Source organism: Amblyomma maculatum, chromosome 7 (assembly GCF_055883805.1).
Source record: "Amblyomma maculatum isolate TAMU_Amacu chromosome 7, ASM5588380v1, whole genome shotgun sequence".
NCBI classification, from domain to species: domain Eukaryota; kingdom Metazoa; phylum Arthropoda; class Arachnida; order Ixodida; family Ixodidae; genus Amblyomma; species Amblyomma maculatum.
In genome coordinates this window covers 13593111-13618303 of record NC_139350.1, presented here as the reverse complement: position 1 = coordinate 13618303, position 25193 = coordinate 13593111, and the positions used below count along the sequence as shown (strand labels likewise).

At 47.6% G+C, this 25193-nt stretch overlaps 2 protein-coding genes across 2 annotated transcripts; both read right to left on the bottom strand.

Moving 5' to 3' along the window:
- Positions 1 to 17333: 17333 nt before the first annotated feature.
- Positions 17334 to 21429, bottom strand: LOC146182726 (uncharacterized). Its single transcript, XM_084608273.1, has 2 exons — positions 20863 to 21429; positions 17334 to 17689 (listed from the first exon to the last, which is right to left on the bottom strand). The coding sequence occupies exons 1-2, from the start codon at positions 21427 to 21429 to the stop codon at positions 17618 to 17620; spliced, it is 639 nt and encodes a 212-aa protein (XP_084464399.1). The 3' UTR covers positions 17334 to 17617.
- LOC146182725 (uncharacterized) lies at positions 21426 to 23317 on the bottom strand. The gene is made up of 3 exons (XM_084608272.1): positions 23152 to 23317; positions 21742 to 22189; positions 21426 to 21449 (listed from the first exon to the last, which is right to left on the bottom strand). The coding sequence occupies exons 2-3, from the start codon at positions 22072 to 22074 to the stop codon at positions 21426 to 21428; spliced, it is 357 nt and encodes a 118-aa protein (XP_084464398.1). The 5' UTR covers positions 22075 to 22189; positions 23152 to 23317.
- Between the last annotated feature and the right edge of the window lie 1876 nt (positions 23318 to 25193).

Genomic DNA, 25193 nt, shown 5'->3' with positions numbered 1-25193 from the left:
AGTACAGTCACATAACAAACACGCCACATCACATCACGTCACAGTCACGTCATAGAAAACTCATAGTTTTCGATTAGGCCTGTGGTTCTCATAAAGCGGAGCAGTGCTTGGGAGGCCTTTACCGAAAACGATCGCCGTGGCCAGGGACCTAAAATCTTAGTTTCACTCAATGGGCGTCCATCTAGATGTTCAAGCGTACGGCACAGACACTGCCTTTCCTCACTGATATCGGGCACTCACAAAGAATGTGGCCTATAGACTCGTCGCACACACAGTTTGTACATGCAGGGCTGTTTGCCATGCCTATCATAAAAGAATACGACTTTGTGAATGCTACACCAACCCACAGGCGGCCCAGCAAAGTTACTTCGCGTCGGGGTAGGCCAGGTGGAAGGCGGAGCTTCAGGTTAGGGTCCAGGGATTTTATTCGGTAGTTCGCAAACTGGCCATAATTCCACAAAGAGAGTGTGCGCTCCTGCGCAAGTGCGCGAAGCCTGCCCGCTGCGTCTGCCCTGGAAAAGGGCATCAACACACAAACGCCGTCTTGGTGGGCTGTTCGTGCGACTTCGTCCGCCCGAAGATTGCCCGTTATGCCGCTGTGTCCTGGAAGCCACAGGAAGATGATGTCATGTCCTCCATTAATTGCGCAGTGATGAATTTGTCGCAGTTCCGCAACGAGTTGTTCATGAGCTCCACGGTGAAGATCCGCTTTTAAGGCTTGCAGGGCTGCTTTTGAATCTGTGAAAATAGACCACCGCTGGGGGCTCTGCTGACTGATATGCCTAATTGCGACACGAAGAGCGGTTAGCTCTGCAGCTGTTGAAGAAGTCTGGTGAATTGTCATAACTTTTATTTCTGTATTAATTGAGGGTATGACCGTGGAGCCTGAAGAACTCACGGCATTCACTGAACCATCGGTGTAGACGTGCAAACGATTTGCATGGTACTCATGGAATTATTCAAGAGGGATTTGTTTCAGTTCTGTCGTCGATAGCTCGACCGTATTCCTGGTGCCGGAAATTGAAAGAAGCACGTGTGGTTTATGCAGGCTCCATAGTGGAGAGGACGATCTAGACGCGGGTGTAAACTGTAAAATGTGCATCAACGGTTTTTGTAAACGATGTACGCGGCCTGGCAATAGGAAGACTGGGCAAATGATGACAGGGAACCCGAGATATGTGTCGGAAATGGGCCCTCAGGGAGTCAGCTGTTAGGTAAGTAGATATGGGATGCTCCTGTGCAATTAAAATGGTAGCAGCCGTACAGGCACATTTCGGCAATCCCAGGTAGGTTCGCAGAGCTTGAGGTTGAACGCTCTGTAGAATTCCTACGTTGGTTTTCTTCCTATTTCAAAGTGCAGGCAAGCTGTACCGGAAAAATCCCATAAATAATGAAGGGTATAATTGGAGCACCGACCGCATGGGCGCTCCCCATGGCATTCCCCCAATAAAGGCAAGTACGTGAGTAATTGCTGTCAGCCTCTTTTTCATGAATGAAATATGGCGATTCCGCGAAAGACTTCGGTCGATGATAACTCCCAGAAAGCGATGGCTGCTTTCGTAGGGTATTGTTTTTCCATTAATGAGTACGATGTAAGGTGACACGTTCTTGCGTGTAAATGCAACTAGCGAACACTTTTCAGTTGATATTTGTAGACCACGCAGGTGGAGGTAGGTCGCAACTATACTTGCCGCCTTTTGAAGCCTCGCTCTAACCTCTGGGCGCGTAACTCCTGATGCCCAGATACAGATGTCGTCTGCATGTATTGAAAGTTGCGCCGATTGTGGTATTAAGTCGACAAGCCCGACAAGAGTAAGATTGAAAAGTGTTGGGCTTAGTACTCCGTCCTGTGGGACTCCACGTGAAGTGAAATGAGAAGCTGTTGGGCCATCCTCAGTCTGCATAAAGTACGATCTGTTGGATAAATAACTGCGTATCCAGCAAAAAACATGACCGACAAGCTCGGCAGCTTCCAAAGCGTCCAAAATGGCCTGGTGAGTAACGTTGTCATATGCGCTCGTTATATCCAGGAACAACGCCGCGGTTAAGCGCTTAAAAAGTTTTTGGCATTGAGCAGATGATACCAGGTCCACCACGTTGTCAATAGAAGAGCGTCCACGTCGAAACCCTGACATTATATCCGGATATGTGCGGTAGCTCTCCAGGTACCACTCAATACGTGTAAGCAACATTATTTCAAGTACTTTGCCAACGCAACTAGCCAGTGCAATTGGACCGTATGATGTCAAGTCCAGAGGCGATTTGCCAGGTTTCAGGAGCGAAACTAAACGACTGCACTTCCACTCGTTTGGAACTGTACCCTCACTCCATGATTTGTTGTAATATTCCAAAAGAGTGTGCCTGGCTTCTTGTCCAAGATTTGCAAGCGCAGTGTATGTTACATCGTCGGGACCCGGCGATGATGACCATCTGCAAGAAGCCAGCGCAGCGTCAAGTTCCTCCACGTAGAAGGGAAGGTCCATTCGCGAATCCCGTGAAGCTGGAACATCGTTGAAATGTAGCATTGCCGTTGGAGTCGATTGGCCTGCTACCCTAGCGCAGAAATTTTCTGCTACCTCGACCTCACTACGTCTTTGATAGAGTGCGAGAGATTTGAATGGGTAGAGCTGTTTAGGGGATGTTGGGAGACCCCGAACGACATTTCAGATGCGTGATAAAGTTTTACGAAGATCAACCGTTTCACAGAATGACAGCCAACGTGTTGCCTGGAGGGCTTGAATTCGGCGCTGATTTTCCTTTAGAGGCGCCTCGCATCTCTGAAGTCGAAACGAGACTTCGTGCGTCAGTATCTACGCTCTGCCCTCCATCGCAATGCTCGCAGGCACTGTAATTCCGTATCAAACGCTGTGTAGGTAGGCAGTGGGGTGAAGAAAGACGTCGCGTTTATCGTGGCCTCCTTAATTTTCTCTTCAATACTTGCAGTGAGGCCTGCTGTGCAAGCATCTTTCATAAGAGCTTGAAATGCCGACCAATCAATGTGGCGCATTCGTGGGACAGACGTGGATGTGGAAAGGCCATCAATGATCACATATGTAGGAATGTGGTCACTTCTGTGTGTTTCTATATCTGTAAACCACTGGACGTTGTTGGTAAGGCATCGAGACACCAAAGCTAAATCAAGACAGCTGCTGTAAGTTGCCCCTCGAATAAAGGTCGATGTACCGTCATTAAGACATTGCAGGTCATGATCAGAGGCGAAGGAAACAAGCTTTCTTCCCTTGAGGTTCATTCGAACACTTCCCCACATCATGTGGTGAGCGTTAGTCTCCTATGATGATCCAAGGGCCAGGTGTAATCGTCATCAAGTCGCTCAATCGTGTGGCGTCAAAATGACTGGATGGCGACATATACGCACCCACAAGTGTAAACGTGAGATTGTGCTTCTTCCCTGTCAGGCAAACGTACTGGTTGTCGTTGCTGCCAGTAACCGGATGGATTACATATCTGAGTTCTCGCCGAATATAAATGATGACCTTGCTGTTTCGCTGGTGCGAAAGACAAAGCGAAATACTAAAGTGGCTGTATTGCGTCGATTACCGCCGCCTTTATCGAATGAGAAAGAATGCCTTTACGCTTTCAGAAAACCCCGCCGGGGTGGCGCAGAGATTACGGCGCTTGACTACTGTTCCCAAGGATGCGCGATCGAATCCCGGCCTCGGCGGCCGCTTTTCGATGGAGGCGACAAGCAAGGCGCCTGTGTGCTGTGCGATGTCAGTGCACGTGAAAGAACCCAAGGTGGTCGCAATTTATGGAGTCTTCCACTACGGCGTCTCTCATACCCTGAGTCGCTTTGGGTTGTTAAACCCCACAAAACTACCTACCCTTTCAGAAAAATGACGATGCCCTCGATTGTGCGTGTGGTACCAGCCCGTTTTTTAATTTGTCTGTCCGTAATAATATGCTGGCAATTCGCAGTCGACCAGTGGCATCGCGTATTTTAGTTCAAGAAAAATGCGATCTATATTGCCGTACTATTAAAGCACTCAAATTTAATAAGACCTACAAAAACATCTACAGCAGAGCACATTTAGAAGCTGCGCTTTTATATAGGTCTCATCAGTATCATGTTCCAGCACGAGCTGAAGGGTGTAATAATTTGTGAATTTTTCATTTTGTGTGTTCCCGCTGGAGGCTATGAAATACTAGTTCACATTGTTTTGTAAGAAATATAATGCTAAATATTGTATTCAGGCCGACTATCTCGCGTGTGGAAAGCGGTATCCTGCTCTACCAAAATGAACCAGAGTGTCAAGCCGGAATTGGGACCAAACCGAAAACTAGAACCGAACACGAATTTTGCTCAGAACCGAACCTGACCAGAATTTTTTCCGCCCTCCTGGAACTGAACCCGACCCGGAGCAAACTGTTGGAACCGTTCTGAACCGGTTCTCGGTATGGTTCCGACCCACTTTTGCTGGCAACTTACATCCATTATTATTCTTTTTTTTGTCGCGCTTTGCGAAGCACTCTTAGCTAATTGCCAAAGCTCCACTGGACACCGCAAACATCACAACCATATTGAAAATTCGTCCATTGAAGAAGGATGACAAGAACAAATTAAAATATATTGCCACATGCACAGCACCAATGTCTGGGGTCGGGCTATCGTTTCCTCCCGGAAACGGGTGGCCGCTGTACTGCGCAATGCCCCCGCTCACGGAGAAAGAGCCCCATTTGAGAGCCTTCCTAGGCAGTGAAATAAAAACGCATAATTTGTAAGTTGAGTAACATTCATCGCTAAATAAATATATAACCATAGAGAACTCGAAAGCAAAATGTCGAATTAGCAAAACGAAAAAAAAAAACAATGCCGACGATTGCGTAACTACAATACGAAATTGGAGCGCGGCTCATCAGCTGTTCCACCTTTTTCGATAGATTGAGGCAATAATTTCGAGCAAGACATGTATGTACAATTATAGAAAACTATTTCATTTTTCACAAATATTCCTTCAAGAAACACTCCACTAACGGTTCTTGACTGTCATGAAGGAAGCTTTGTGGTGAGAGCAAGGTGGGAGTGAATCCGGAGCTGGTTACGAGGGACAACGCTAACGGCGACGACGATGCAAAACACAGGAACAGGCGCCAAAGAGCTGCACTCTAAAAATATCACGCATATCATTTTATTTTCTTTGTTCGACGACGTCGCAATGAGTCATATGACATGTGCATAGCAGCTGTATGCGATGCGACGCCAGCAGATGCAATTTGGCTCAGCAAGGCTTCAATCGACGCTGATGATTGGAAGGCCGCCTTGGGCAGCAATTTCGGTCTCTTCTCGAGTTATTCAATTTAGCAAAAAAATGATTCCATAAGTCGACTTCCTCGTCTTGTCTTCTCGTCCTTTTTTCTCTAGCGATGACTGCTTCTTTTATTTCGCTTGGCAAGTTAACTGTGCTAGGAATAAAGCTCCAATGTATGAATGTGAGCAATGTTTGGATCAAGGAACTGAGTGGAATACTGGTAGGAGTAATTATTCCCAAGTTTTGTCTGGTGTGCTATTGTTTCGGCACGTACAACTACGGCGTCGAAAAAAAAACAGCGTTTTATCACTTTGTTCACCATCACTGATGCAAATACTTAAAACAGCGAAGAAAGGTGGCACTGAAAGCTATAATTGCAATATTGAGTGAAAGCGTAGCGAATGAGCAACATGGTCAATGGGCGGCGCGGTGACAAGTAAGGTCTGGATAAAATCCTTGAAAAGCAGGGAGAGAAACGACGCCAAGCAGATCGAAGGAAGCTGCGACTATCGCATTGCACGTTTAAACAGGTCACTTACAAACCACATTTTATCGTCACAGACGCCTATTTTTGTTTTTTCAGAATAAGGATAGTGTGATAAAAAATACTGTTTGCCGTGTTTGTATGAATAGCCTGCGTAAGTCCGAGGTGAATATTTTGCTTACTGTTGTCCGAAAAGTTGAGTGCATGCCACATATACCTGACTCAGTTTATGGTGCCATCGTATAAGACATCAGGCCGAAAAGAATGGATTGTGGGGGTCTCTCAATTCTCGATCAGAATCTTTGCATTCATGTTTAGGTGAAGGTTTGTGAGGCCGTGGAAAACTAAGCAGCGCTTCCGTCCAGTCTAATTTGCCGCACCTCCTTGCACGTGGCTGCAAAAGGCGAAAGATGGTAGGAGGATTTCTTCCTCGCGCTTAAATTTCCTTGCACCACGCTGTAACCATTCCAGCTCCGCTAGTTTTGAATTGAATTCTTTGCGTGTTCGTTTGTCGGCCAATCGCGATTGTTGCTCACGCCCTGCGTACGCCGAGCATCTCAATCCAGCTGGCTCCCCTCCCCTTCGCGAGACAAAAAACGTCTGCGTGGAGCTCCAGTTCCATCGACCGATATCGTCGGCTGACTGTGCTGGCTATTACAGTCGGCGACATTCGGTGTGGTTGGCGATGTTGAACTTGTTACCTTCATGTGCTGTGGAGAGGCGTAATTGCGTTTTAAAGACTACGGTTTTTCCAGGAAGGGTAGTGTAAATTTTTAATCATGCATTTTGGTTATGTCTAGCACGGCAACATGTGATTACTTGCACGAAATTGCAACGATCAGGTATAATAAAGCTCATGAATTTACTCTATATCCCTGCAGCGATTTGTTGGTATGGAATGTGTGGAATAAATATCGGCATAGTTTATTTGATTTCGTATCAACTGTGCACATGCTGACATAGCTAGAGCCGGCACACTGGGTTCTTTTGCATTAATAAACCAAGCATGCAAGATTATAGCATTTGTCTGTTACTTCTTGCTTTTTTTTTTGTTTCTGCAATGCTTTCTTCGTTTTTTGCTCCAGGCTGCTAGACCGAACATCCCTGACTGACTCTTGAAGCTTTTTGATGTGGACAAAGTGTACGTACGAAAACGATTTTTTTATTTTGCTGCACTTGAATCAACACCGATGGCTGAAATGTGGGTGTGACGTTTCTATGATGGAAAATAGCGCAAAAAGTACAGGGAGGACGGAAGGACGACACGGACAAGCGCTATTTTGAAGTTCTTACAAGGAAAAGAGCCCACTGAACTAGAAATCACGTTAAGTAATGCCGAAAGTTGGGAGAGTTGGTGAACGCTTGTCCGTGTCGTCCTTCCGTCCTTTGTGTACTTTTTGCGCTATTTTTTATCATGAACGTTCACCAACTCGCCCAACTTTCGGCATGACTTAACGTGACGTTCCTACCATTTTTACAGATAGGGACAGTTGTACTGAGTTGTACGCGCCCTCTGGCCTGAGAAAATGTGACGCGACCACCCCAGTTTGCGATGGCGCCAGAAAAAAACTTCCCAATTGTTCTCAAGGGAAGGCTTTAGAGAGACGGACTGAAGACTTCGACTGCTTGTGAGTTCGCGCCGCATGACCCACCCAGGACTCGGCGGCAAGGTACCGCGTGTCGATCAGTTTCAGTGAGGGTCCTCATTTTAGTTTTCGTGGAATCGGCTGCGCTAGCTAATTGACTGATGACTGGACACCCAGCTGTATATCTCTCATACCACACACAACTCTCCTCGGTATCTTTGCGCAACGATTAAGTGGCGTGGATGATGCGATATGTGGCCGAACTTGAGCAATAACAAAACTTGTTTACGATCCCGTCATCACATTGCCGGTTCGGCATCTTGTCGGGAAAGTATAAAATGCGGCGAGACCGTCTGTGTTGGGCATTTCGTTAATGTGGAGCACGTGACTAAACCCAAATGATTAGGGATTTAACATATATAAAAAGTACAAGCTCCTACCTAGGGACAGCTGCACAGGAGCCATTTAAAAAGAAGGCCGAAAGTTCTGTGGTAAATATACCTCTTAGGTTCTCTCTAACCCAGGCAGCACAAGAGCCTGGGCCAATATTGACAGTGAGCTGGCAGAGATCAGCCCTATGTAGGCCATCTTATAGCTGGTATTGGTTGCGCCATCTATAACACGTCCAACAATGGCCCTGATGATTCCACTGGTAACCAATATTGGTCGTACCTATTTATAATGATAACAACATTGGCCCGTCATATCCGATGCTCCACAATATCGGTGGTGCCATTATACAAGGATGGATATGATGGGCCTGGATATCCGGCGTATCACAGGTGTTGGTGCTACCATTTGATAAGGATGGCTATAACGGTCAGCGTTAGCCGTCAGTCCACTGATGTTGGCTAATATATGACATATGCATGACAATAATGTCAACTCTGTTACAATGGCCCGCCAATGTCAGATATACACTGGCATACCTCATTCATCACCTGTATTGGCATTGCCATTTCATAAGAATGGCTATATCGATCAGCGTTAGCCGTTACTCTACTGACGTTGGCCAATATATGACTTATGCTGGACAATACTGTCAGTTCTTTTATCATTTCCCGCCGAAGTCAGATGCATTGACACACACTTTAGTCAACGTTGTCTTCTCTATTTCGGCTACTGGTCAATATTAGATGCAAATTAGCATGTGGCTGGAAATATTCTGTGGGAAACCGCATTAACGTGCTTTTGCGGATTTGGATTCATTAACTGTGTTGTTATAATCGATGTTTACAAGTTACCTTTGCAATTTTAAATGCTTCAGAAATCCTGTGTTTAATTAATTATAGTTCCGTGGTGCTGGCTTCCGTCGTCCATCGAAATACACTTTAAAATAAACTAGGCCATTTAAGCTATACGAATACGAAACGTCGAAGCACATACCCTCGCTTAAACGATTTAAAAATGGTGATCTAAATTAAAGCTTGGATATTGAGCGGCAAATTAAACGTCGGTTCGCACATGCATGGACGTTCCCACATATGGCAAATCGTGTCGACGCTTCCTGCTTCATTGTCGCTGTAAGACATATTAGGAAAAAAAATAAAACTGGAAAGAAAACACTTCAGGTGCAATCACAATATGAATAATAATAAGGTTATTCTGAAAAAAACAAGTGCGTTACAGTTTAACTTTTGTTCATCGCACACGTTCGCACATTTTTTATTTTTATGCGTCCGCTCTAGTTCACGACACACTGCGCACTTCTGTTCCAATCCAGGGATCGCACTCACTCGCGCCGAAATAGCGACGCTCTGTTCGCTGCTTACTAAGTCCATTGGAAACAGTACAAACAAACACTACAAACATGAACGGCAGGGAGCCAGCAACAGCGGCGCCGACTTGCCCGAGTGGATGCGCTCTGCAGGTGGGGTTGTCGGTTTACATGCTGTGCGATGCAATCCAAGACGCAGGCCCTGATGCTTCACGTGTGGCTCAAGGTGCGCACGGCCGCCGCCCCGGCGGGAATTTCCGGCGCAGTGCGTCAGCCGCTATACTTTAAGGCGCTATTTCTTTCATATACCTATTTGACATAAGTAGAGCTCGCGTAACTTACGTTGTAGGTTTTGCAAACGAGTAGACCACCGCATACGTGTATAATCAAAAGTACGACTGCAATGACCGCGGCGCGATAATTGCTGGTGGAATATCGCAAACATACGGTACTGGTAAATGTTCTATGATTATCATGAAACACTGATTTGGCAAATGAGTACGCCAGCTATTCGCTAAACAAGCCACGAATATTCAAATCACTGCAGGGGAAATAATGATCGCAGAGCCAGCTAGAGTCGCCCGCGGCACGGCGGCGAATCGGCTTTCACATTTCACAAGAACTTGAAACGCGAAATATATCCGCGTGGAGCTTTGACACACTGAATTTCATATGAACACAAAATAGCTTCGTGTAGCAGCCAGTACAAGAACGGCAGCTCCGCAGAGCAACATTTGATTTGACGGCATGCCAAGTGCATGGATAGCATAATTTTAGAATTTCTGGTTTCTTTTTTTTTTTGCACAAGTGCGAAGAAAATAAGTCTGTAACTTTTCTGCACCCGCCCAATTTCGCGATTCCGTCATTGTTCACTGAAATACAATGCTTGCGCTACATATGGCAAGAAGGAATAACTGTGTAGTTCATAAAATTAATAAAGCAGTCCTTGTTTTACAATTAGGCTTAATCGGTATCAGAGCTTATTTATTCTCTAACTACCTCTGTAGTGGAACAGTTACAGGCAAGCGCGGGGAAGGTAGCTTTTTTTTTTTTTACAAATATTGTGCACGGAGAGAAGACACCCACATGTAAACTTGTTAGTACTAAAGTAAAAAAAACTGTGAAAGAAAGGATTGGAAACACGAATAAAATACGAAAAAGTACAATGGGATTACATTTACACATCTTTGTTTCGCACACGCACGTTCGTGCACAGTTTTCCAGCGCCCGGTCTCCATGCTGACGCACCACTCAATCCCGACCTCGGGTACTTCGCACTCCTGGCGTTCCCCTGATCGCACTCTCTCACCGCATGCGTTGCGAGCAAAGTCCGAGGTTGCAAGCGCGCGTCGAAATCCACGCACGTGCGCCAAAGCGGTGGACGGGTTGACGCACCACTTATGGTCCAAGGGGCGAACGGCTGCCGCCCAGGGGAAGGAATTGCGCAGTAATAAAAAGACGATCGCTAACAGACTGGAGACTTCTTTCAAACATTATCGGGCTCTCATAACAGGTTGCATATAGAAATGTGCTTTTACCGCCTTTTCTTGGCCAATAAAATATACACAAGAAACTAAACTGTGACAAAGAGACAAGTGCCTAATGAATCGGGCAACAAACGACTACTCTAGCAGATAGAATGATGCTGACAGTGCGGATATGCGAATAGCCTTTATGAGAGAAAATGTAATCATCGTATTCAACTAGGCTATAAACAGGTGGCAAGTCGTGGTACTGAGATGCTTAGCTCAATAATTTTCAACAAACTTGCTTGAAATCCTCATTTCAGGGTGATTGAAATATTCCACTCGATTGAGCACTATTGTATGAAAACAATTTCGTTGGTATGTTAAAGTGAGCAAAATATTCAAAAATATTCGCGACACAGCATTCACAAAATACAACTTGAACAGGTTTGGGTGTTCTAAACAAAACAGCTAGGCGCCTCTCCAGGGCGACGATGCGCTTCGCTGCTGGCACAGAGCCCTACATAGATGAGCAGCAGTAGCAGCGCATCGTTCAAGGATGGTTAGAGTCCTACAGTCTAGGAAACGCTTGCTAAACGGAAGGTGCGAAACCGAGGCTGCAGAGCTGCTGAAAAAGCGACTACCGGAAAACCCGAAGGATGACGCGACAATCGCTTAGCCGGTATAACGGCGATAGTTGCCATTTCGTTTCAAAGAGGGCGCTCCGTTCCGTCCATCCAATGGCCGCTCGTACGCTCGGCTCGCCGTTCGGTGGCACCGCGAACGGAGAAATACTTCTTTCGTCAAGAAATATTTCATGTGTGTTTTCATATTTTTTCATTACGATTTTATAAAGCCTTTGTGTATATTGGAGCAAAAAATTAGCCTCTAGATTACGCATTTTTTTTTAATTACAAGCGCTGTCTTACATTTCATTGTTCCTGCAGGCTGCGCAAACCATGTGCTAGGAAGATTTGTCTTCTTTTAGCATATTTATTACGTTGTTAACTTTTCAAAAGTGGTTCTCAAGTGTCCGCGACTTGATTCCGATCATGTTTCAGCTTATTTCAAGTTAAACTGTTACTGTTTTGCTGAGAACTAATTTCCAAAAGTAAACAACTGCATGACATCGTAGCCCTAAAAGCAAACTTCGGATATTCACAGGGTAGAGCCGTCGCGTGGCTCGGCCGCTCGGGTTCTCTCGGGCGGAGTCGGTGGAGTCCGAGCAAAGGCATATTTTCTTTCTCGCGTCGGTTGGGCTGGGCACCCCGATTTTGAGATCATGCAAACTTTGCAAAGGCGCAAATGCGGCCCTGGTGCGATAAACCGCTAACCGCATAAGTCGCGCGGCAGCATGATGCGCGGTGGGCTGAGGACCGCCAAAGCATTGCCGCTCGTCGCTGTTGCCCTAGTTCTGGGTTTTTAGAATATTTCTCATGTGGCCGGAACCAGCTCGCGAGGCAGCCAACAGCAAAAGGCTTTGGGGTACTCACCTTCTTTGTATTCTTTTTTGCATGCAATGTTTGTTTCCCTAGTCCGGTATGAGCAAAGAACCTGCAGGCGCTCATTTCGTCTGATCCGTGCATATATGAACGCACCGGGACGGTTTAGTAAAAGCTTGGTAGGGTAGTAATGCTAAAAAAAAAAGGCTAGTGCGACTAGATATTGCTAATTTTCGAAAGTTGCAGGAGAAAGTCACTGCTTGCAATCATGTCTGCATCGCAGTATAGTAGCGCGCCGCTGAGCTGGGGCTTTTCTTTTTTTTTTTTTGGACGCGACGCGTTTCAAGAAATTTCATTAGTGTTTCTGTTTAGTGCGAGAAACTGAATATAGCCTAACTGTACTCCTTTACCAAACGAAGAGGCGGCGCTAACAAATCAAGGTTGAAAACGCGTCTCTGTCGTTAACTGAGGTCCTTCGCTCCGTGTGATGTGCACCAGCGGCAGCGAGAGGCGTCGTCGTCGCGCAACGCATCGCCAGTGATTGTCGCGTATTTGTATCTTTCTGTATCATTGCTTCAGCTGCGATAGACCAGTTTCAAAACCTACAAGTCAACTTACCTGTGCGGCAGGAATTCCTGCACAATAGCAGCATAGATTTTGGGTAATAGTGGGGTACTGTGCTAGCAACATCGCCTGACGGGTAGGGTAATTCCCGCACCTCTTGACCATTCGTCACAGCATTCTTCGCGTGCGCATTATCGCCCCACTATTACCCTCTCTAGTTAGTGTCCCTTTTCTAAATCTTCTTTCTTCAGCCCTGATGTGACAGTGCTCCCCCTTTATTGCCGCGTTAAGAATGCCGGAAAACCTTTCTCTGACGATGATCTGTGCGAGAAGCGTGGACTGTAGGAGATGGATGTACTGCACCTAACTATTATCCCTGAATCAGGTTCTGTGGCCACTGTGCAAGAATTCCTCTGAGCAAGGCCGGAGCTTTAAGTGTGAGCGTCGGGTGGGCTCAGGAAATTTCAGTCCCAGGCCGGGCTCGGGTTTGTAGCATGAGGCCAGGGTCGGGCTTAAAATTTATGCCCGTGCACACCTCTAGTCGCGTCGGTTGTGTGGCGCACGTTTGGCGCCCGTGCCTGCTTTTATTTTTGTTCTTCGCACCGTGACACTGCTCCAGCGTCAAGACTGCATGGAACATCGGTATGCATTTTCTGGTCGTTATGCTGACTGATCGCCCCACCGCCCTGGCACAGCTATGGTATTCCGTGTGTAAGATAGAGTTGCGAGTAGTCCATTTTTTGAGACAGCTTTCAATGGCAATTATAGGTGAACTAAACAGAGAAGAGCCGTGGTATGCTGTTATCATGCTTTAGAGGCATCGATTTAATGGAGACTTTCTGTCCTTGCATTTAGGTCTCTTTGCTCTATAACGCCCGCAGTCCAGCGGCTCAAGTTGTATCATCGCACTGCTTTTGCACCAGCAATCATCTGCCATCAAAGGGGTGCTGCCTGAATGTGAGGCAGACAACTTCATCAACATTTTGGTGCTGCATAACCTGTCAACAACTGTGGGAGCCTTGCCATGAAACATGCTTTGTGTAAGGAAACATTGCCTCGGTAGGCATGACATGTTGCCTTTGTTTTGCATTCATATATTGGCTTTAAATGCTCTGCTGGCGTTTTGCGATATGATTGAGTGCTATATGACTTATTCTGGCTTTTTAGCTCAAGACTTACTTGTTCAGAAGTCTTGGCTGTAGTAGGCAGAAAATAATACCCTTCGTGCCCTTGGCAGTGCTTTTATAGCTGGTGCTATATTTCGCTGCGTTATTTCAACAGCATCTGACTATTTCAAGTTGAGGCAAGATTGAGTGAACGTGTGGTGCAATAGCACAATAACAGACATAGCTTATTGAAATGACGAAGTAGTCATTTGCGTAACACTCGACTTGGGAGGTGCAGGCGCTTTAAAAGATGGAATATTTAGCGTACTTGATTGTGTTTGCATCAGAAGAATTTGCTGGAAGAATGTATGGAGGTTGCAGAGAAGAAAGCCATTCAGTATTGCTCAGGTTATTTGCCTTCCACTCTCCCTTCATTACTGTTGCCTACAATATATGTATTTGTTCATACAGATGTGCAGTTACTGATTGCTTGTACATAGCTGGTTGCTTACACTGGCTTCAGCCATGTAGATGTAATATTACTTTGACCTAAACCAGGCTATTGACTTTACTCAAAGCGACAATTATAAATAGTTCTCTCCCTAAGCCATTGAGATTCGCCATTAGCTCCTAACTTGCTTTATTCGCAGCTGCAATGAATTTATTCTGTAACCCTAGAGCAAGACATTTACGGAAAGGAGATCATCATGAAGTACTCGTTCAAATTTTGTAAATTTTAGAGAACATTCTGTTTGTTTTTGCATATGCTTCTGAGTTCGGAAAACAGAGCGCACTTGCTTACAGTGCAGAAGGGTTGGGCTGCAAGACAAAATGAAATTATTAGTGCAGCTGCTCAATCAGGGGGGCGTTGCTTGTGCTTTTATTGCGCATATATGTGCAGCTTTGCCTGAATGCTTGCCGGGGCTTTCTCCATAATGGGTTGCAGTGATCTTGCCGCCCATCTCTCAGGGGGACTGCCCATTTCCAGCTACCTGCCCACAACCAAACCACCTCCTAAGCTTCAAATATTTCATACTCAAGGACGCTTTTCTGTGTTTGATGCGCAGTGACGCCATTTAAGATACACAGTGTGCATCACGGATCCGTTAGGTTCATTTCGCGATGTTGTCACCCCTTATATTCCCTACTCATATTTCTTTTTCTGCATCCACTTGCTACTGCCAAACCAAATAAGACGTATAAAACTTTGCCGAACTCCCGCACTCTCTGAATGCTATGCCAACAACAAAAACCATGCCAGACGGATTTTGTATGTCTTAATAAAAGTAGAAATCATCCCCCGATTTTTTTTTTTTCGATTGTCATGTCTGGTCAGACGGTTTAGTGAACTGCCACATGACCAAGCAAATTGCAACTGTAAGTGCATTGAGGAGTAATGCTTTGGAGCACTCATATGGATCTTGTGTTGCTTAGCTGCTTAACCCCAAATACTCTCCTTTGTCAGAGAAGATATTTTTTAGAAACCTAGCTCGATGAGCCAGAAGATAATAGATTGGATTCTTAGCAGCATTGTTACTTGTTACACGTGCGTTCGACCCCTGTATACATTAACTAGGCAGAACTGGGTGGAGTATGTCTGTCGAGTAAAAATTCTGTTGTGGGGTTCATGTATACACAGTCGAGGCTAGTAAAAAAGGCGGCGGAGCGGGTTGCGTTAACTCGGTTTTAGGGAGTAGGTTAACCCGCTTGACCCGTTTATCTATAGGCATGTAGACGCTGTCCAGTCAGGGAGTCGAGTTATGGGGAACTCTGGGATAGGAAAAAGCCCTTAAAGCGGCGACGAGCGTCACTCAAATTGAATGCTTTTTAGCGCGCATCAAAGATAAAAAATAATCTAAGCTCTCGATAGTAAAAGGCAATGGGATCAAATACGAGTGCGAAACTTGCACAATAACTTTGAATCTCGACGCTACGCTCCGCTGCGATACTTACTCACTAGAAAGCGAGTTCATGTAGACACCAACTGGGTCGAGTAATGGTGACCTTGCTTATACTCAACGCTGATTCGAACCGGTGCTGTCGAGTCCATGTATGCAGGGCTATTGTACTTGTAATTTTAGGCGAACTCTCAGTTCATGCATTGCACATTAAATTTGAGCGATATTGGGGCTGTTTTGCATATGTGCTGTTTTGTTCTGCAAACAATACTGTTTCTTCAGACACAATCTTATTTTTAATTTGAGTACAAAATATTGTCAATTTTTGAAAAAAAAAAATAATTTATGAGGCTGTTAAGAAATTTTTATTTTGAAATAAATTCCCAAAATAGCAACATTTTATAGATATTGAAATATAAAATGTGTGCGAAACAACTTTTCTGCTTAGGATTAAAATGGTGTATCAAGGAACTTGTGATAGGAGAAAATGAAAAATCGCTGTCATGTTAGATGTATCTTTTTTAGTGATCCCATAGTCACATCAAGCATTGTATTTTATTGTGTGCTTAAGCATGGAAAGTAATATTTCACCTCAGATATTCAGGCAGAATACTGTTCTCTATACCAACAACTACAATGAATTGGTTTGAAGCAATCAGATGCCCGAGCACTACTCCTGGCACCTGGATATAAAATGACCCATGTATGCCTAACCGAAAATAACCTTGCACATAAAATGTTGCCGATGGTATGGCCATATTATTAGCTTTGATGAGGGAAAATGCATACCTGGTAGGCTGCTAGCTGATAAGGAAGTATGATATCATTATACTAATATCTAGCATATTTTCCTGCCTATGCAAAGTAAATTTCTAGTACTTGCTCAATTGCTCATTGCCGGCTGACAGTAATAATTTTAGCTGAACAAGCAGCACTGTATGATTAAGAGAAATTATTAAGAACTGATTGAGAGCAAAATAAAGATTGCCCCAATATTCCGAAGCGTATCAGATCCTGCCCTTCAGGCACTTGTGAACCATGTTTTTCTGATGTGCGCATTCTTGCAAGGAGTGGTAATACGATGGCCAAAGAGCCAATTGAAGTCTTTTATATCGGAAAGAAAGGTAATTTGTGAATCAGTGACACGTCAATCATTCTGCATAATGCTGAGAAAGCGTTTCTTGAACATATCTTAAACTACATGATGATGAATGTGTTGCTTGCGCATGCGCCGGCAATGAGATATATATGTACTTTATTCTGCACAATAAATCAGTTGTGAGTGGCGCTCTATCTCGTTCTTCTTTTCTTGTGTGTGTGCTTGTTCTGGTGCCTTTGATTTATAATGAGCACTGTACGAAAACTATTCCTTGGTACATTACAAGTAACGCAATTGTTTAGAGTAGTTCATTTAAACAGCGCGAACAGGAAGACACAGGACAAGATAAAAGGAAGCCGCAGTACAAGCGTTGGCCAACTCGCCCAACAAAGTATCTTGTTTAGAGTAGAATGCAGCATGCAATAAAAGCTGTGAAAACTAAAAAGCTGGAAATTGAAACGGTATGATTCTTGTAAACCCAGTAGGTGTGTCTAATTCATCACTGATCTTGAGAATATAATATGCATACACAGCCTTGAGAATATCTGCAATGTACGCATCTCCATCAGTTAGCTGATTGAAGATTGATTCATTCTGGCAGGGCAATATTTTCTTTATTCTGGCCGCAGTAATGTATGTGTACCTTTACTGGCGTACTGCAGTACCCTCGTCTGTCGCCGCTAACATCACGCCCCCCAAGACTATCTGCTTGCTCATGCGCACTCGCGCTGCCCGTGCAAACACAATACAAATAGAAAGACGCGCGCGCGGTTTAAAACACCTAAAGGGGCTGCGGAGCCCCACACTCCCCCCCTCTCAAGACGGGACACCTCCCGATGTTTCTAAGAACGAAACAAAGAAGGGCACTGGGAGGAGTACAAAAACAATGCTGGTTCTGACGAGCTGCCCGCTTGAAGGAATCCGCTGGATTGGTGGCATTCATCAGACGATGGTCCAGGTGGTTCACATCTGGCAGACCCGAGTGCCGTTACGTACTTTCTGGCCGCTCGTAGTACTTTCTCAGGTCGGCGACGTTGACTGGTCCGATCTCCCGGCCGCCCTGCACATGACGAAGCATGTAAGCCAGACGCGAAAGACGCTTTATTACTACAAAAGGACCAGTCCATCGAGGAGCGAGAGAGGCGGCAAATCCTTTTGTAGCATCACTTAGCGGGTGCGAGCGGCGGAGTACTTTATCCCCAACGTCGAACTGCAAAGGACGCCTGCCCTTGTTGTACTGGCCGCAGTGCTCCAGGCGGGCGAGGTCCAAGTTCTCCCTGGCCTCCTTTAGAGTTCCGGCGAGACGACTGGAGAGATCCTGGGTGAACCTGGAATAACTGGGAGCCTGTAAATCAGAGTCATGGGTAAGGGCATGTTCAATGGGAAATCGAAGCTCACGGCCAAGAAGAATAGCTGCCGGCGTAAAACCAGTCGACCGGTTTACTGTGGTTCTTGTGGCGAAAGCCATCTCCTGCACTCGCAAATCCCAGTCTTTGTGACGTTCCGTGAAAGCCACGAGCATGTTTTTCAGGTTTCTGTTTACCCGCTCTGTGATGTTGGCCTGAGGATGGTAGGGCGTAGTCTTTTTGTGCTGCACGCCAAGAACTTTGCAGGTGTCAGCAAATATCCTGCCCGTGAAATACGTCGCATTATCAGTGATTAGCTGCGCCGGGAAGCCGAACCGAGTGAATGCGTCTAGGAGTTTATCCCAGACTACTTTTGAGTCCAGTTTACGCAGCGGGTATAATTCAACCCATTTAGAAAAATGATCAGTGACCACTAGCAAGTAGCGATTTCCTTTCACAGATCTAGGATAAGGCCCCATTACGTCGCAGGCAACAATTTCCCACGGGTAACGGCTCTCCACGGGTTGCAAGAAGCCCGGTGGTTTACCTCCCCTTGCCTTCGCTGTCTGGCATGTAAGACAAGTACGGACGTATGCTACGACATCCTTTCTCATGCGGGGCCAAGTCACGATGCGACCCAACTTTTCATATGTTTTCTTGCCATCGCTGTGGCCTGCAAGCGTGTGTCGTGAAAATACTCTAAAAAGAGCTTGCGCAGGCTATTTGGTACGACAACACGAAATGGGGACTCACCACCATCTGTGTCGGCAGCGGGTATATATCTCACGAGAAGTCCATCCTCTGCTTCCAGGTAGCAGTCATAGCTGCCGGTAGGCGCTGTGCTTCCTGCAGGGTTGGCGCTGTCCAGGTCCTTTCGTATTTGGATGCACTGAGGATCACTTAGCTGACCATGGAGCAGCTGTTGACGAGAAACCAGCTTTCCCCAGGCATCAGCGGCTTCTGCGATCACCAGGACTTGCGGTGCTTGCTCGCCATCTGCAGGTAACGGAGCTCGGGACAGGGCGTCGGCTGCCTTGTTGAAGGTGCCTTTCTTGTACTCCACCCTGTAATTATATTTCTGAAGAGCGAGCGCCCAGCGGGCTAGACGGCCGGCTGGGTTCTGCAGCTTTGACAACCAAGACAGTGCCTGATGATAGGTCTGAATTGTAAACTCAGCCCCATCCAAATACATGTCAAACTTTTTTAGCGCAAATACAATTGCCAAGCACTCTTTCTCTGTTACCGTATAATTTCGCTCCGGCGATGAGTGAGTGCGACTTGCAAATGCCAAGGGGCAAAGCTTCCCTTCGTGATCCTGAAGTAAAACAGCACCTATTCCATACTCACTCGCATCAGTCTGCACTGTAAAGGGCCGTTTTAGGTCCGGGAGCCGCAGACGAGCAGTGTCGGCGATAGCTGTTGACAGCGCCCGAAATGATTCCTGCTCCGTGTCTGTCCAGGACCAACGGGCGCCTTTCCGGAGAAGCTGATGAAGGGGTCTTGCCAGGTCCGCACAGTTTGGAATAAAGTGGCGGTAGAAACCGACCATGCCCAAGAATCGCTGCAGGCTCTTGACGTTTGTTGGTGATGGCAGCTGCAATATGGCCTGCAGTTTCTCCCCGTCAGGCCGGACTGTGCCCTGTTCAACAATGAAACCAAGCAGGTTGATTCTGCGCGAAACCAACTGCACTTTGCGTGGATTAATGGTGATGCCTGCGTTCTTCATTCGTTGCAAAACAGTGGTTAAATGGATCAGATGCTCATCTAGGCTTTCTTGAAACACCACGACGTCGTCCATGTATGCCATTGCATAGTTGAATTTCGCTTCTCCGAGCACTATATCCATCACGCGCTGAAAGGTAGCAGGTGAATTGCATAAACCGAAAGGCAGTCGAACAAACTCGAATAAGCCCCGATGGCAAGTGAATGCAGTTTTTTCGATGTCACTCTGGGCAATCGGTATCTGCAGAAAACCCCTGCTACAGTCTAGAGTAGTGAAGAATTTCGCTGATCCAAGTGTATACATAACAGAGTCGACTGATGGAAAAGGGTACGAATCTCTGACTGTTACAGCGTTCAGCCGCCGATAGTCGACACATAAGCGTGCTGTGCCGTCTTTCTTAGGCGCAAGAACAACGGGAAAAGCCCAAGTGCTCTTTGAGGGTCTAACTGCACCGGTAGCCACCATTTCATCCAGAGCGGCATCCAGGAGTCCTCGCTTGTGGACGCTCAGTGGCCTGGGGTTGAAGCGGATCGGGCGGGAGCTGCCGGTGTCAATCCTGTGCGTCAGCACGTTAGCTTTTCCAGGAGCCTCCGTGAACATAGTAGCGAAGGGCTCAAGTGTCGCCTGGATTCTGGATCTTTCCGTTTGTGACCCTGTTAAAGACTGCAGGACAGTGAGAACACCACTTTCTGCCGCTCCGACTGAGGGGGGATCCGCGACCAGAAGATTTGAGTGACGCTCTGTAATCTTTGCAATGAACTTTAGTGGTTGTGCATTGTTGCCGTATCGGTAGCTGCCTGAATGTAGGTCGACAATGATCCCTGCCTTCGAGATGAAGTTACGGCCCAAAATTACCGGACAAGAAAGTCCGCGAAGATGCAGGAAGCGCTGCCTTATTTTGCGACCATTCACGGTAACTGTTAGGCGTGCTGCAGAGGTTGCTGACGCTATCTGTGGCGACGCCATTCGAAGCTTTGTAGTCACTTCTTGTAACTGCAAATGTCTTGAATCGCATGCTCGCTTAACCTTATCGCCAAAAACAGAAACAGTGGAACCGGTGTCCAGCAGAGCGGGAACTTCTATCCCCGCTATTTTAACAGCCACCAATGGTGCATTGTCAGGGCGGGCATCCTGGAGGCGGAAAGTGGACGGCAAATCGCTTACCGTTTGGTCCTTGATGTCCTGGGGCCGTGATTCACGTTCCAAGGGACCGCCAATCACCTCTGGTGCCGGGGCTGTCTGGGCCAGAGGAGACGACTTCTTTCCTCGTCCCTTACGTCGCTTAGGCTGACGTCTGCAGCAGCCCCATACCCTGGCCGCCGGGTGATGAGATGACCAAAACACCAGGCTCTGTGTTGGCCACGCTCCTTCGCCCGCATTGTAGCAGGCGGCAGCCAGGAGAGGCCCGGTCCGGCCTGCCACAGCCGGCAATCTGCCAGTCACTGGAGGAGGCCCGGTCCGGCCTGCCACCCCTTGCGCTCGGTCACTCACCGGAGGAGGCCCAGTCTGGCCCGCCACCCCTTGCGCTCGGTCACTCATCAGAGGAGGCCCAGTCCGGCCTGCCACCCCTTGCGCTCGGCCACTCATCGGAGGAGGCCCAGTCCGGCCTGCCACCCCTTGCACTCGCTCACTCATCGGAGGAGGCCCAGTCCGGCCTGCCACCCCTTGCACTCGCTCACTCATCGGAGGAGGCCCAGTCCGGCCTGCCACCCCTTGCGCTCGGTCACTCATCGGAGGAGGCCCAGTCCGGCCTGCCACCCCTTGCGCTCGGTCACTCATCGGAGGAGGCCCAGTCCGGCCTGCCACCCCTTGCGCTCGGTCACTCATCGGAGGAGGCCCAGTCCGGCCTGCCACCCCTTTCTCTCGGTCAATCACCGGAGGAGGCCCGGTCCGGCCTGCCACCCCTCGCTCTCGGTCAGTCACCGGAGGAGGCCCGGTCTGGCCTGCCACCCCTCGCTCTCGGCCAGTCATCGGAGGAGGCCCGGTCCGGCCTGCCACCCCTCGCTCTCGGCCAGTCATCGGAGGAGGCCCGGTCCGGCCTACCACCTCTCGCTCTCGGCCAGTCATCGGAGGAGGCCCGGTCCGGCCTGCCACCCCTTTCTCTTGATAAGTCACTGGAGGAGGCCCGGCTCGGCCTGCCACCCCCTGCAGGCGGCCAGTCACTGGAGGAGGCCCACCAGGGATTGCGACCTCGTGGAAGTCACCTGCCCCCATAAGGCAGCTGGGGGTCATCACGCTGCGGGCTGCCAATGATCCGAGCCAAGCGCAGGACGGCTCGAGGCAGGTCTCCGCTGGGGGAGGTGGCTTGTAGTTGAGCTCCGCCAGAAAAGATGCCTCGATGCGGGAGGCCTCCCTGGCCATGTCCTCAAAGTCCATGAACTGGCGGCGCCGGAGGTATGGCTGGTACCTCGGATGGCACCGATGTATGGCATGAGCCACCTTCTCTGGTTCCGGAGCTCCAGGATCTGCCCGCTCGTGCAGCTCTTGAAAACTGCGCAAAAACTCGAGCAAACCCTCGTGTTCGCCTTGCGTCCTGGTACAAAGCTCATCTTTGATGCGGATGACATAGTCAGGCGGCAAAAACTCTTCCCGAAAACGCTGTACAAAGTCCTGTTTTGTTGTGAATGGCCGCTGTCTACGCCTCCAGGTTGCTGCGGAACCTACTAAAGCTACAGGAATCACACGTGTGACCAGAGCACTGTCCGAAATTGCCATTTCCATCTGATAGTCATCGAGTTCATGAAGAAAATCGCAAACAGATTTCTTGTCGGCGTATCCTTCAAACCTCGGCACGGGCAAATTTAGCTGCAGATGGTTATCGCGATACAAGGGAGTGGGCGTTAACGAAACTGGCTCGTTTCCCATCACTTCTCTAAATTGTGCCTTTGACGCAAGTAGCTGAGACAGTAGGGCAATAATTCCGCTTTGAAAATCCGATGGTTCACTTTTCTGGTCTCCTAATTGCTCATGCATAGAACCCGCATGGGTGGGAGGTGGAACTTCAGCTTTCAACTGGGCGCTTGCGCCAGGTAAGTTGAGATTATCCGCCATAGCTACGCATGAAAACATGGCATGTTCTCACTAAAGTTGCGACACTCGCGGGGCGAACCAAAGCTCGAGCAAAAATCACGTTGGGCGCCAGATGAAGGCCTCGCCTTCAAAAAACGGGTCCGCGAGCCATGGTCTCGCCCTACGAGTGACAAATCCAGTCTCTTAAAAAACACCGGTTTATTCCGGATAAGCAAAAAAAGGCAAAACAGAGAAACATAAGGCGCTACTGCGCTGAGAACAGGCTGTTCATGCGCGCGACAATAGAACAACGGAAAGCGGCAAGAATGTCAGGGCCTTACCGCGGCGAAGCAACACACACTGCGGAACGAATAAAACGAGCAATGGGGCCAAAGCGCTAACGGCGACACAAGAAAGATTGCCCCTCGCGGCACAGCAACTCACAGAAATACGGCTAGGCTGTTCCTGCAGGCACTGCTTCAATCTTCGCGTCGGCGATCTTCTTTCGGCCGTCCGTACACACCCTGCTGGCCCATGACGCTCGCCGGTGCCCCGCGCCGGCCTTTCCGCCGGCGCAAAAAGCCCCGCGCCTCGCTTCTGCACGCGCGTATCTACCCTCGTCTGTCGCCGCTAACATCACGCCCCCCAAGACTATCTGCTTGCTCATGCGCACTCGCGCTGCCCGTGCAAACACAATACAAATAGAAAGACGCGCGCGCGGTTTAAAACACCTAAAGGGGCTGCGGAGCCCCACAGCATGAACAAGGTGTCCCTTTTTGCTCTGTCTTTTAAACGGCAATTAATGATAAATGCGCGTGGCACTCAAGTGCTGTAAGAGCGTACTCGCTGCACCTCCACTTTCTGCCGCCGCTGCCTCATGCTTTGTGCTGCACATTGCAGTGAATGTTAACCCATTTCTTCCCTTCCCTATTTCTTGCTACACTTTTACTCTCCTTTACTTTCTGGATGGACCACGCTACCTCCTTGCTATGCTTGCAGACAGCTTTACTTTTTTTTTTCTTCGCGCTGCGCGCTTTTCTTCACGGATCCAAGGCTTTTGTAAAGTAGGCTTCTCCTGACTGCTGCTAAGCCTAGTGGTAACGCCACCTAAACAAACACTCGGAGTTATTTTTCTGTTTTCAAATACAAAAAGTCTTGGCCTCGCGATTCTAGGTAGTGCGCGGATGGCGATATCATTGTGGGAGTCGTCGCCGTGACCAGAAGCACTTTAACCGATTTTTACCTAAAATATATTTACTATAAAGGGGGGAAAATGTACAGTTGCCTATGGAAGATGAGCTGGGACTTCAGTTTGACTTTACTATATCAGAGTTTTTACTATAGCGAGGTTCTGTATTTTGTACTCAATCCTATAGGGCACCCAGACTTCAAATATGTGTTTGGATAAGTGTTGAGAAGGTGAGTTTGGATCTTATGGTGATAAATGCTTGTTTATGTGCAGATGTCATTTGTAAGACCCACGGACCAATCTCCTCAACAAACTGTTCCTGAATGGTTGTTTCCTGCGGGGTGTCCAGCTTACTGCCTGGGCCATGCGCTTCCCCCGCCCCCTCAACCTCATCACTTGATCCATCGACCCTCACTGCTAACTACCATGCTCAACACAGTCCACTGCCTTTTCCCTCCATGATGGACACTGCCCTGGAGTGCATCCATGCTCAGCCTCCTATTTCTCCAACACCTCTCACTACAAAGCTATCGTACATCATCCTTGCTCTTCATGTCCAGCCCCTCCTATCGTGATCAAATGCACACTGCACTCCATCCCCTCTCCCTGCACTACCTGGTCATGTGCTGCTTAGTGTCCTGTTCCCAATTCAACCTACTAGCCCCTCTCATATTAACCCTGTACGCAATGCCTCATGCACTGCAATTTGGCCCTCTGGTGTAATTGTGGCATGTACATGTATATGAGCTCCCAATAAAAGGTTTTCAGAAAATGTTTTGCTTGTCTCATTTAATTACACGGTTTTAATGGCTCCTTAGGGAGATGACATGCAAGATGGTATTGGGAAATGACTGCATAAGAAAACCGCAATTGTCAGACTGAGTTAAGAAAATGACAGCAGTAATGACAAAGATGCAATAACTGCATGGCTAAAGGTGGCTTAACGGTGGCAGTGCCAGTGCCACGTGTGCCGATGAATACTGGTCGCATGCTAATAAATACCAATATGCGATACTACTACCGGCGAGACCGGCATATTGGCAATGTCACATGCGCCAGTGGAAACTAATGGCATGCCGTTAAATACCAACATGTGACACTATTGGCACGGCCAGCTTATCACCTATGTTGGCAGTGCCAAGACAGGTGCAATGCTACATATAAGCCGGATCAATATGAAAAATGTAGTAATTTCTCAAAAAACCAGTGTTACGCCAATGTTGGTACCAATTTTTGTAAACGTTGGGCCGGGGTTGGTGCGATGTTGATGTGCTGCCTGGGAAATTATGGTCCGTCT